Source organism: Panicum virgatum, chromosome 2K (assembly GCF_016808335.1).
Source record: "Panicum virgatum strain AP13 chromosome 2K, P.virgatum_v5, whole genome shotgun sequence".
In the NCBI taxonomy this organism is placed as follows: domain Eukaryota; kingdom Viridiplantae; phylum Streptophyta; class Magnoliopsida; order Poales; family Poaceae; genus Panicum; species Panicum virgatum.
The window spans coordinates 20,259,870-20,272,516 of NC_053137.1; the positions used below are offsets into that span (position 1 = coordinate 20,259,870).

Genomic DNA, 12,647 nt, shown 5'->3' on the forward strand with positions numbered 1-12,647 from the left:
TCGAAACTGACTACTTGAAAACTTTGAGCACAACTACTGAGAACTTTCAGATCATGTATATGAAAAATTTGAAAGTGCGATGCAGGAGATCGAAGTGCGACGGAGCTCGGCGCGGCTGCCTCCTCGTCTCCAGTGTACTGCCCCATGCAGCAGGCGAAACGGAGGCGCGGCGAGCTCGGTGCAGCTTCTGCTTACTTCTCATGCATACTCCGTCTCGGCGCGGATGAATCGCACGGCAAGCACGGCGTGCGACGTCGAGATCAACGTGGGTCTCCGGCGATTCGCCGCCTTGTGTCTCTCAAATCCAGTGATTGGATCCCCTTCGCCTGCACCTCAAGGCTAAAGGAAGGGGAAAGAGGAATAAAACAAAACGGGTCTGGAATTTTCGAAAATGACGGTGGAATTCGAAACGGTAGAAATTGGGAAGACAGCCACCGTCTCCATCTCTAAGCAGTAGAAACACGTGGCTGCCTTTCTCTGCAATCGCTCGCTTGCGGCGCGCGCGGTCTCTATAAGAAATCTGCCTCACGCGCCATGCCGTCCCACGCGCTTCCGTGATTGGAGCGTCGAAATCCTCCTCCTTGATCGCGCGGTCGCGGGCGCGGGGGCTGAGACTCAGCTGCGTGCCTGCGTCACGCGGTGATCGCGCGCATCCGCCTGCCAAATGGTTTCTACTACGGGGATTGACGGCACGCACGTCGGGGATTGACGGGCGCTGGTCGGCGGCCATGCGATATCTGCTGCGGCGCTCGCTGGTCCGTGGTTATAGGGTTTAGGTTTGTTGCTCTTCGCCGCTTCCCTGATCTCTGCTTCGCTTCGCTACTTCGCTACTCCAACAAACATTCACAGCCCGACGGTAACTCGGAACACGTCCTCAAGGAGGCAGACGGCGACTCGGGGGGAGGCGGCCGGCGTGGGCGGCGGCGAGGGAGCTGCGGCGGACGCGCAGCTGGTGGAGCTGGAGGGGGCACGGGCTCGCGCCGAGCGGCCCTATGGCAAGCGGCGACGAGTCGTCGAGGGGGCGCGTGGCCGGATCCACGAGATCCGTGCTCCATGGCGGCGGCGGCCCCCGAGAGCCGGCTCCGGCGGTGGAACGGCGACGAGGAGACCTCCATCGAAGAACCCTCTTGGTAGGCTCCCATCTTGCTGAAATCTCGCAATCCAAAGAATTCCACGCCAATTTGCTTCCCCTACTCGAGGTTCTTGGCGGAAATCGAGAAAACGTTGCATCTTGTTTGCTTGCTCTGCTTTGGATGCTCGTGGCTCGTGGGGAGGGAGCAGAGGACGACCAATAATAGTGGCATGATTGACAAAGAGCTGTTGCTGCTCCTGCCGCCGACGCTTCCACTTGCGCCGCGCCGCGTCCGCCGACATCTGCGGCTGCGGAGGCTGCAGCACCGCCGCCGCGTTCTCCCCGGCCGACGTCTCTGATGTGTTGAGCTGCAGCGCATCCGCGGTGGCCACGCCCGTGAGGTCGGCCATGGCCGTTTCTAGGATGGCATTGTCGTGCCGGTGAGGCCGAAACCGGAGCCCGTCTGGGCGCCACCCGCGCCACTGCTTCCCAGCTTGTAGTTTGCAGGAGGCGGCGGTCAGGCGGTGGAGGAGCCGCTTCTCTAGGAGCTTCTGTACCGGCTGGTACCCGCCGCGCTCGAGTTGCCCGGTACCCTGCTCCTCTCCCTTTGTCTCCAGATTAGTAGTACACGGCAGTCAGAAGGCCCCATTTCTAAGCTTGATCCCATTCTACAATATCTGCAGTGTGATCCGGTGTTATCTCTGACAAAATCGTGCATCTTCGTAGGGAGTATGCTTGTAATTGTGTGCATGCCAGGTGCTGCTCTTCTCTACCGCTAGACTTGGAGGGCAAGATGATGACAGACGTGGGATAAAACATTCAAGGTTTTACAGGCATTTATGCAAGAAAAAAGCAATTTTGTCAATCTTGCCGTATTGACTGCCAAAGAGAATCATCAGTGTTAGGTTCCATTATCTGACGCATAGGATGGTGATTTAATCCCTTCATCATAAATGAGCTTTTGTTTTGTTACCTTTCACAGGTGCCTGGATGAAGCTGCAGAAAGTGTCTTTGCTTCTTTTTGTGGGGTATTTGTGACTGTCGGCCGGCTTTTCTTGCTGTCTTAAATCTTCGGACATATAGTTTGGAATCTTGATTGAAATGTCTCTGTTCCATATCAGCATCATGGAGATATGGTGCCTTTCTATTGCCCATTTATGGTATGTCTTAAAAAAACATCTGGAGTTTGATTATTATTATTGAATTAGATTTACTGGTGAGGATCAATTCTTATTCTAGAGAATAACAGTAAGCTTTTTTAATTTTCTGTACATAAAGCATAGAAGATGATTATGATATTGTTTAATGTTTGAAATCAATCATTCATATTAATGGCTGGTTCCTCTTCTGGTATACATCGAATAATTTTTTATTTGTGCAGGATTATACATGGTCCATCTATTGGATCATGGGTAAAATTTTTCTTTAACCATGATTGCTTGCAGTTTAAATGTGGTTGTTTATGAAGTCAATCTCCCTCGATTCTAAGAGCTCAACTTTCATTATGCCAAAAAAAAGAAAATGTTCACCAGCAGCTCAATATATAATTTCACTCTCAAATAGTCTAACATGTCATCAGCTTGATCGGATTACAGAAGCATGAGGGCCTGTTCTTTTCCTTCCTGTGATCTTTCTATATTTCCTTTCCATATGCTAAACTGTGTCAGGTTGCCGTTAGATGCATGGTAAATTGACTCTCCTGTGTCAGCTTTCACATATAACATAAAATACTTTGGGGTTATAATCTCTGCTAATCCCTACTCAGCGAGGAACATTTAACCTAAAGGATGGCATGAAATTGATATAGGACTTCTTGTCCAACATAAACGAGTAGTCTGTGTGTATATGTATTATATTTTCTGCTTGTAGCATTTTCAGTTTGTTACCAGTGTGCATCTCAAAGTATAAATATGAGATTTGGCATTGTCTTTGGCAAGGATCCAGAAAAAACTTGTGAACCTAAACTGTGGATATCATTTTTGTCATTTGAATATCTTGTAACACATCTATATTGTTTTGCGGAATGTGTAATTCAACCTCCAGTATCTAAGCCATGCTGATATTGATGAGAGGATAAACATCTGATGTCTAGGATTCACGCAATGTCTTATGGGTTCGCTCTTTATGTGTAAGGATCACCGGGGTGTCCGACCCTAGAGGGGGAGGGGGTGAATAGGGTCGCTAATCGCTTTTTAACCTAGGGCTCAATCTAATTGCATAAGATAAACCTAACACGCCCTACACATGCTAGTTATGACTAAGGTTTATCTATGCTACCCTCTACTTACCCCAAAAGACTTGCAACCTATAGCCAATCCTAATCAAACTAACTAGGAAAGTAAAGGTAAGCAAGAAAGAGTAAATGCGGAAATGTAATGCGGTAAGTAAAGCGGTAAGGGAGAGGATATACAAACTCCCGTGAAGACACCAAGACACACAATTTAACGTGGTTCGGTTAGGACACCAAAGTCCCTCCCTACGTCCACGGCCACTTGTCCAACACGAACAAGTGTGATGCCGAGTCTCTTCACTCGATCACCGTCTTGCCACGCCTCCAAGGCTCCCGACAAGTAAAGGCTAAGTGACGCCAAGTCACAAAGACGAGGTCACCGCCACCGTCTATCTCGAAGCGTCACCACGGCACCGTCTTCACTATCGGAGCTTCTCACCAAGAGGGGTCTCCTTCCCCGCACAAAGTGTCGTTGCCTCTCCACACCAAGTAGGAGGGTCACACGACGAGTACAAGTGTTTGCTTGCCGCAGCAAGACTTCTCTCAAGGGAGCTCTCGCAAGAACTAATCCCTAATCAAGCACTAAGCACTCTAACAAGTGTGCTTAAGCCTATATGATGTACAATGAAGCTCTATGGTGGTTGGAGATGATCTTTAGCTCTTGTATACTTCCTTGAACTCCAGCACTCTCAAATGACCCGGCCTTGGGGTTATATATAGGCAGCATAAGCAAATATAGCCGTTGGAGAGAAGCTGCCAGTAAACTGCGTAACGCCGGTTAATCCGACGTACCCCAAAAGCCATTATCAGTTCAACCGGTGTATGTAAACTGCTAATTGAAAAACTAGCCGTTAGCAATCAACCGGTGTATCGCCGGTTTAACCGATGCAATCAACCGGTGTATGTAATATTAGCGTCGGTTTAACCGGTGAGTGTAACTTCTTCACGTTCCTCCAAAAACCACCTCTCTGGACAACTGAACCGATGCAATTGACTGAAGCATCGTCGGTTCAACCGGTGTAGGTATTTTCCTCGGTCTTCATCTGCCAATGCACCGACGTATATAACTTCTGTAGCGTCGGTTCATCCGGTGTAAAACCCTAGCCCGCAGACCTTCTCTGTGATTGCACCGGTGAGTTCATTTTGCCCTACGTCGGTTTAACCGATGATAGCAAAATGCCTCAATTCTTGTCCCTTGGACCGAAGAGCTTTCAGGGCGCTGCCCTGAGACCCGCGAGGGGCGGTTCCCCCTCGACCCCCGTCCGCTAACCGGGTAGCGGAACCCCCGTAGGGGTGGCCCTTCGGGCCTTGCTACGCCTCTCTTCTCTTTGTCATCACTTGAACCTAAAAGCCTGAAAATAGTCATCTTAACAATCACATTACTCTAAGTGTTGTGTGTGTCATCAATCGCTAAAATATTATATTGAAATATGGCATGAGAGGCCATTTTCGCTATATTATGCAATCATGTAAGTCTACCCATGGTTTGCATGAGCAAATCTGATAACCCTTTATTAAGCTACCTTAATGATGATTTAAGTGTCAGGCTAATTTTAACGAATTTGATTGGACTGGTGATCCTACCAGGTTGTGTTCTTCATTCAATTATTTGTTGACATTCCGATGTTTTGTACTCACATTTTCTGGTATATCTTGGAGGATCCGATGTTTTTCGTACTTAATATTTGAATAAAAAATATTTGTTCTTGCTGAAGGGTAGGGAGGTGGAAGATCATCATCCAGAGAAACCATTGGCAAGGTGGCTGCATACCCTGAAGTCAATGCAACCACATGTATCTCTCCTCCAAACATTTCAAATAACCTGGACTATATGGCAGAGGCTTCCTACAAATTGCCGGGACCGATGTAAGCCTTCCTACAATCCTTTCTATGTCCACTCTGTTGCGCTTATTCCGTTTGCTAAGAAAAAAAGATGATTGTGGAGGGTCAGAGGCAATGAGTTCCTGCTCACCACGATCTTGAAGCTGCTGGTCAAGAAAAAAAGGCCGCGGAAAGGTGCACGAATAGGATGGTGCTTACCTGGTGATGGCGTACAACTCATCTTTGGGCTCCGACAAATGTTTTCTATACCCCAGTTCCAACAGGTTTTAAAGCTTTCCATACAATAGTTCTGAACAAGTAGCTGGTGATTGCACAGTTTCTCTCCAAAAATCTCATTTTGTTTTAAAATATAATATGACGTTTAGGACATTTTAAAACAGAGGGGGTACTATCTAATATTCCATAACAAATTCCATAGGCATCACGCGCCAATGCACAGCAACCATAAACTGGCTCTTACTCATCTGTTTCTGCAGGTGAAGTTGAGAAGGATTATTGGAGCACAATTCGTGGCACTCAAGATAAATACAAGGACAATAGAAGCAATTTGGAGCTCCACTGGAAGCTTTTCAACTCAATCAAGAAAAGCTTGTCCGGATGCTTGGCAACATTCAGACCATGGTTCTCGTTGGCTGGCGACTGTGCAAGCTCTATGAGTCAGGCAAAATGACATCAGGACATAGTAGTTTAGGCAAGGTTTGTAAGTTGCAATATAGCCAGCAATGGTTGAATCTATGTATGTCAGGTATTTCTTTGAATCTAAGATTATTGAATTTTTGTATATATTTGTTAAAGTGTAAATAAACATTGTTCTATTATAATAAAATTTTAGTTAGTATTGTATCAACGTATGGCACGCGTGTGTCGCGCGGGCATGGTTACTAGTAATTGATAAAGAAATTTGGGATTGCAGATCCATGATCGTCGTCATCGTAGTATTAGTAGTAGTACGTGTGTTAGGTATAGGTTAGAGTTAGAACCTCTTGCCAAGGAAAAAATATCTAGATTAGTTAAAAGAGTTATTAGTGGCATTTTGTCATAGGAGCAATTGTTTGGTCCATCAATCTAATAAGATTTTTGGGATTGATTTTGTTTTTTCTATCTAACCTGTTGCATGAGGGTAGTGATATTATGTGCAGTATGCCAACGCTCAAATCTACACTAGTCTGGTTTTCAAAGAATGTCAGATAGGTTCTGAATCCAGTAGTACTGAAGGGACTTCAGACTAGTATTCAATCGCAGAAAAACAAAACAAGCTATAAGCTTGTTGTTTAAGTAGATAAAATTATCCTAGTTGAGTTGCTCGCAGATTGACGTAGGTATATCCTTAACTTATATCACTCCCTATTCCCTAAACAAGGAAGAGATCGAGGCTGTAACTTATCCCAGAAGAGGACGCACAGAAATTATAGCTCGTGACAGAATCAGCAAGCCCTGTTATTAACTTATTGTTATCCTTCGGACGACAGTTGAATGGCTGTCCCTGCTAGTTAGTCAATGCCATCCTGCAACCACATCCACATGTGCAGATTTAATCAGAACAGAACTGATTACACGACACTAAAATTTGCCACTAGTCGAAAGCTGCAGCTGAATAGAGAAATTAAAAATCCATATTACCGATGGCGCTGGCGACGGCAATGGCATCGACGGTGGAGGACTCGGAAGGTCTATCGGTGGCACATGGTCCGCTGTTCGTCAGTTCCATCCAAATTCAGCACAGGTCAGTTTCCACACAGGTGTGTATATATAGGCGCAGCAGCTAGGTGCGCCGCAGCTTATCTAGCTTACTCAGATTGCACGCCGCGGCAAGCATCTCGACGCGCACGTCGTGGCCGCACACGGAGAAGAGCTCCACCATGCGCGCGTGGATCATGGGCGCCGGCAGGAGGCGGCCGACGTCGCCGTTCACGACGTGGCACAGGCAGGTGACCGTGCCGTAGGCGAACATCGAGTTGAAGCCGCCGCAGCAGGTGGGCTCCGGCGCGTACACGCTGGAGTTGGTGATGAACCCCGCGCACGGCATCATCCGCATCAGCCACGGCCGGCACTCCCTCGGTTGCGGCAGCAGCGGCGGGATGCCGCCGCCAGCGTCGGGGGACGACGGTGCCGCTACGTCTGGATCCGCGGCGAGAGCTCCTCCGGCTCTGATCGCCGAAGATGGCTGCAGGACCACGGCGAGTGCGACGAGCAAGGCGATCATCAGCGTGTACTTGCTCGACCGCGCCATCGATCGACGCTCGTGTCTCTGAGTTTGAGCTTTGTTTCTTGTGCTGCAATAGCTTTGTTGCGTTCGCATCGAACAGTGCTGTTAATGTATCTTCTTTTGATAAAGAGCGTGGTTGTTAACAAACAGCTTCCTACATGGCGGGTCACAATCTTGGGATGAGACACGGATGACCGGCTATTCATTGCTTCAAGTCTTCAACGGCCAGGCAAATTTCTGGGAATCTAGATGTCTGCACGAGTATATGGTGACCCTGATCTTTTGGCTGTAGTTGTTCGCTTGTGAGCAAAGGATCAAGGCCGGAACTCTTTCCATAATCTAAAAAAACACGCTGACCCTGATGAGACACCAAACTAGATAGCCAAAGTACTAGCCAACCTGTGCTAAATTACCAGGATGGGGATTTGATTTGCACTGTCCCAAACATAACCATTGAAGATTAGCGCCAGAAATTCATGCGGGTATGGGCAAGCACAATGGCTAAACGGCTGCCGTTTGTATGTGTCTAGAATACTGCACGCAGATGACACAGTAGACAACTTGTACAATGCTTCATATTCCTCTGCCTATGACTCGGTGTTGTGATGTTGTATGTCCTAGCAACATCACCCCAGTACTGCTCATTTCTTTTATGATTACTGTTGATAGAGTCCACCGAGTTCTTCAACCAAGCGTTCATCTACAATTAACGACACACACGTCAATTATTTAAGTAATAACCATCTTGACTAATTATGAAACTAGTGAACAAAGTTACTTACTACTCTTAAATCTTACTCTTGTGTCCAAAGAATTCGCTTAAATCTTGTCTATATTGTGATTCCCAGGTGCTGGTGGATTGGCTGCTAATTCTTCAATTGGTGGCATAAATGGGGCAGAGTGGGAGGTTCTCCCAACAAGATGAGAATTTTCTGCTTGGTTAGGAACATTTGCATAAACCCACCTGGTGAAACTGGATTACTGTCCTTGCATCACAGAACCAATAGGACCAAATTTAAGTACATTCAGTCTATAAATAAGTTTACAAACAAAATAGATGAAGATTATCTTGCTGCCTCAAGCAACCTGCCCTAGCAAAGGCAAATTTAAGTGCTAACTTCCAACAATTAATATGGACTGGTTTTGAAGTACTAACATTCAGTTACAAACAAAATTTAAGTGCTAACATTCAGTTAGGTCAAATTTAAGTACTAACATTCAGTTACAAATCTGGACTGGTTTCATCTTTGCAATGGCAATCAATATGCAGAGCAGAACTAAAATTCAGATTAAAAGGCTACTCTTGGCCACAACAACAATTCAGTTTAAGTTTGCAGACAGTTTCAGATAATACAGTTCCAATTTCAGTTCAGTACACAGCAAGTAGAGCAAGCAAACAATCTGAATGAAACTATAGTGCACAACAAGTAAAACTGTAATTGCTGCAACCAAGAAATGAAATTATGGTGCAGCCTGCAATAAAGAAGATGATTTGGTATGGTACAGAAGTTTCCATGGTGGACTGGATGCCCAGAGATGATTCAACCATTTTATAGCATCAGCACTTTTGCCATCAGCTTTGCTCTGTTAATCACGATGACAAACGAAAAAAAGCTGATGTTGGTAGGGACGGTCAAAATACTGACAAAAGAGTGATTGGCTGGTCGGTTCAGCAAAACAGAGTAAATGTGAGAAGCTAGGAGGTTCAGGTTCAGCAAAGTAATTTTGCCGTTCCAATGTGATAGTGAAGTGGTTATGTTGGAAGTTTGGTGTTTGCCTGTTGGTGGCTCCAAGCTTTTACATGTATCATCTTGTAACATTGCATGATTGAAATGGTACAGATAATTCCAAATGGAGTTTGAGTAGAGGCACCTGGAAATGTGCTTTGAGTGTAATCAAACACACTGTTGCACTAGAGGGTCATTTAGGGGTGCAAATGAGTGACCCTTAGGTGCCCCTCCAATCTTCTTTAGTTCAAAGTTTTGTACCACTTTTCTAAAATAGAATTCTATTTTAAAAAAGTAGTACAAAATTAACTTTGAACTAAAAATAATTGGAGGGGCACCTAAGGGTCACCCATTTGGACCTCTAGGGTCCTTCATATTGTGTCATCTGTATAATGAAGTTTCTCGCAATAACCTGAACTTATTGTGATGCAAACAAACCACTGGTAGGATTATTTCCTTTTGCTTGGGATCCCCAGAATCTATGAGCTATGAAAGTTTATGTTTTGATTTTTGATTTACTTCTGCCACTGGATGCTGGTTTTGCTTAATTGCTTTTCAAATAAAATGTACTCAGAGCACTTACCATTCTGTAGGATCGGAATGAATCCATGGCTGAGGGAGTGATTCATGCCTGGCCATGGTGGGCGACGTCAAGCTAGGGCTCCCGGAGAAGGTCATGCCGCCATTGGACCTTGGGGTGACCGGGAAGAATCCGCCGCCGGTCGATCTTGGTGGCAGGAGAAGGGGGGGCAAATTGGGCCAGTGCTAGATCTTTTTCTCGAACACGCAGGAGATCTGCGTATCAATATATTAAGAAGAAAGTTGGTGAGAACACCCAAAGTTACAGGTTTTGTTTTCTTGTCCGAGGAAAAAACTAACCCGTAAAGAAACAAAAAAAACCCCCTATGCCCAGAATATCACTCTATTGCCTCTACATCTGATACTAGACCCAAGACCACGGCTAGGAGTAAGTAACCTAACCCACTGGAAGCTGGGCGAGGATGTGAGAAACTCCTCGAGCACCAACACAACTCCACAGGCGCAGCTCCTCCCTGATGCATGACAAGACCCCGTTCAGACTTGGTTGCGAACCCTCAAAAACACAGTGATTGCGATGTATCCACAGCGACCAGGCCACTAGAATTATGATTGAATTAAGTCCTTTCTTAACCGGGCCATCAACCATGCCACTTACTTTCTCCCACCAATCATCCAAGGATTTATCCTCAAGCTGTGGAGCAAGTGCCTGCAGCCCAAGACCTTGCAGAATGCTGAACCACACTTGCCTTGAGAATACACACTGCAGCAGCAAATGGTTTATTGTTTCTTCTTCCTGATCACATAACAGGCAATGGTCATGATGAGGTAATCCCTTTTTAGCAAGTCGATCCGCCGCCCAGCACCTATCATGTGCTACTAACCACATGAAGAATTTGCACTTCCTTGGGCCCCAACTTTTCCGGATCTTTTCCCATGGCCTGAACTGAGTGGATCCAATGAACATAGCCTCATAGGCTGATTTTGCTGAGTACACTCTTGACGCTGAAAAACGCCATGTATGACTGTCCTCTAGTTCTGGCTGTAGCTCAACATCCAGTAGTAAATCCCAGAGCCCCAGGTATTCAATTAGGACATTAACAGTTAAAGCTCCTCTTATGTCCGAAACCCATCTCCTGTCAGTCATTGCCTCATGCACCGTCCTTCATTTTGCTCTGTTGGAAATTGCTCCAAAGAGGTGAGGCACCATCATATTTAGGCTCTGATCATGCAGCCAACGGTCAGTCCAAAATAAAGTGTTCATGCCATTGCCGACCTGGGTTACAACCGCCATGCTAAAGAAGGATTTAACTGACTGGTGGACCTGAATTGGGAGGAAAGTCCATGGCTTATCAGGTTCTGTCTTTTGCAGCCAGAGCCATCTCATTCTAAGAGCCCATCCTAGTTGCTGCAGATTAGAGATGCCATGCCAACACGGCCTTATTTCACTTCCATGCTCAGCATCGCAACAGAAAAAACTTTATCTGCAAGTTGTCCTCGGATGAAGGATTAATGCTCACTAGTCATGAAGACAAGGAGAATAACATCCATCTTTTCTACAGCCAGCTTCTTGGAGTTTCTTTGGAACGGGAAGTTACTGTTAACCTGGAGGAATTGAACATCCCGCAGGTTGATCTGGCAGATCTTGAGGCTCCTTTCTCTAAAGAGGAAGTCTGGAAAACTATTTGCTCTCTGCCATCCAACAAAGCTCCGGGCCCAGACGGGTTTACTGGGAATTTCTACAAAGCTTGCTGTCCCATAATAAAAGTTGATGTCATGGCAGCCGTCTCGGCCATATGGAGCAGGAAATTTGGGAACTTCAATTTGCTGAATTCTGCATACATTACACTTATCCCCAAGAGAGAGGATGCCCTACACATTAAGGATTACAGGCCAATCAGTCTAGTTCATTCCTTTGCAAAACTTATTACAAAAATCCTGGCTAATCGACTTGCTGGCAGACTCGGGCAGCTGGTATCACCTAATCAGAGTGCCTTCATCAAAGGCCATTTCATACAAGACAACTTCATGCTAGTGCAACAAACAGCTCGACACTTGTACCAGCAGAAGCAGCCCCGGATTCTGATGAAACTAGATATAACAAAGGCTTTTAACTCGGTTTCTTGGCCGTTCTTGTTGGAAGTGTTGAGAAATCTTGGGTTCGGGCAGATCTGGTGCGATATTGTCAGTGGTCTTCTCGCTTCTTTCTCCGCTCAAGTGCTGCTTAATGGTTCTCCTGGAGAAAGAATTTCTTATCAGCGAAGTTTGAGGCAGGGAGATCCCCTGTCTCCAATGTTATTTATCCTGGTAATGGATGTGCTATGCTATATGGTACAAAAGGCTGCAGATGAAGACTTGTTACAACCTCTTGCTAGGAGGGCCCTGCAACATCGAATTTCCCTGTATGCCGACGATGTGGTAATTTTCTTGAGACCTGCTGCTGCTGATATGGATGTCACCTTGGATATCCTACATATTTTTGGCAATGCCTCTGGTTTAGTGACAAACATTCAGAAAAGTAGTGTGCTGCCCATTCAATGCAATGTGGATCACAAAGAAACCATTCAGGCACACCTTCCCTGCCAGATGGTGGAATTTCCTACCACTTACCTGGGCTTGCCACTCTCCCTGCACAAATTGACCAGAGCTCAAATTCAGCCAATTATTGACAAAATAGCTGATCAGCTACCAAGATGGAAGGATGATCTCTTAACAAAGGCGGGAAGAAAAATTTTGGTTCAGTTTGTACTCACCTCAATGCTCATTTATTTGGCAATGGCCATGGATCTACCTTCGTGGGCTCTTAGAGCTATTGACAAGATTAGGAGAGGTTTTCTTTGGAAAGGAAGAAAAGAATCGAGAGGGGGTCACTGTCTATTGGCTTGGCCCAAGGTCACTCGACCTGTGGAATTGGGAGGACAGTGCTATATCTTCCAGGGAGGCAAGGGCCAGTGCTAGATCTTCCAGAGATTTTCGTAGATTTAGATTTGCAAAAGGATTTCTTGCGGGATAAGTCCACCCCACCCTATAAGT

At 46.0% G+C, this 12,647-nt stretch overlaps 2 protein-coding genes across 16 annotated transcripts; one reads left to right on the plus strand and one right to left on the minus strand.

Annotated features, from left to right (window-relative positions):
- The first annotated feature begins 536 nt into the window (after window positions 1-536).
- LOC120670783 lies at window positions 537-5,991 on the plus strand. Of its 15 annotated transcripts, none has more exons than XR_005673396.1 (6): window positions 547-1,660; window positions 1,799-1,896; window positions 2,055-2,232; window positions 5,018-5,168; window positions 5,254-5,407; window positions 5,621-5,991. XR_005673396.1 is itself a non-coding variant. In XM_039950933.1 (5 exons), the coding sequence occupies exons 2-5, from the start codon at window positions 993-995 to the stop codon at window positions 5,798-5,800; spliced, it is 624 nt and encodes a 207-aa protein (XP_039806867.1). In that variant the 5' UTR covers window positions 546-776; window positions 880-992; the 3' UTR covers window positions 5,801-5,991. The 15 variants fall into 15 exon arrangements, 7 of the variants coding, with proteins under 7 accessions (XP_039806898.1, XP_039806906.1, XP_039806912.1 ...); XR_005673397.1 differs by having other exon boundaries at window positions 547-1,130; XR_005673381.1 differs by having other exon boundaries at window positions 543-1,130; window positions 1,316-2,232.
- Window positions 5,992-6,333: 342 nt separating this feature from the next.
- Window positions 6,334-7,560, minus strand: LOC120695979 (non-specific lipid transfer protein GPI-anchored 25-like). Its single transcript, XM_039979164.1, has 3 exons — window positions 6,936-7,560; window positions 6,765-6,835; window positions 6,334-6,649 (listed from the first exon to the last, which is right to left on the minus strand). Exons 1-3 carry the CDS (start codon window positions 7,441-7,443, stop codon window positions 6,635-6,637), a joined length of 594 nt encoding a protein of 197 aa, XP_039835098.1. The 5' UTR covers window positions 7,444-7,560; the 3' UTR covers window positions 6,334-6,634.
- Window positions 7,561-12,647: the final 5,087 nt, after the last annotated feature.

Excerpts from the sequence above, each read along its gene's own strand:
- LOC120670783 (XM_039950933.1), top strand. The coding sequence starts at position 993 with ATGGCAAGCGGCGACGAGTCGTCGAGGGGGCGCGTGGCCGGATCCACG. Across the intron at positions 1,131-5,022 it reads TCCATCGAAGAACCCTCTTG|GGAGGTGGAAGATCATCATC; the intron begins GTAGGCTCCCAT and ends GCTGAAGGGTAG. Across the intron at positions 5,408-5,620 it reads CTATACCCCAGTTCCAACAG|GTGAAGTTGAGAAGGATTAT; the intron begins GTTTTAAAGCTT and ends CTGTTTCTGCAG.
- LOC120695979 (XM_039979164.1), bottom strand. The coding sequence starts at position 7,443 with ATGCGAACGCAACAAAGCTATTGCAGCACAAGAAACAAAGCTCAAACT. Across the intron at positions 6,836-6,935 it reads TGCCGCGGCGTGCAATCTGA|CGGACCATGTGCCACCGATA; the intron begins GTAAGCTAGATA and ends ACTGACGAACAG.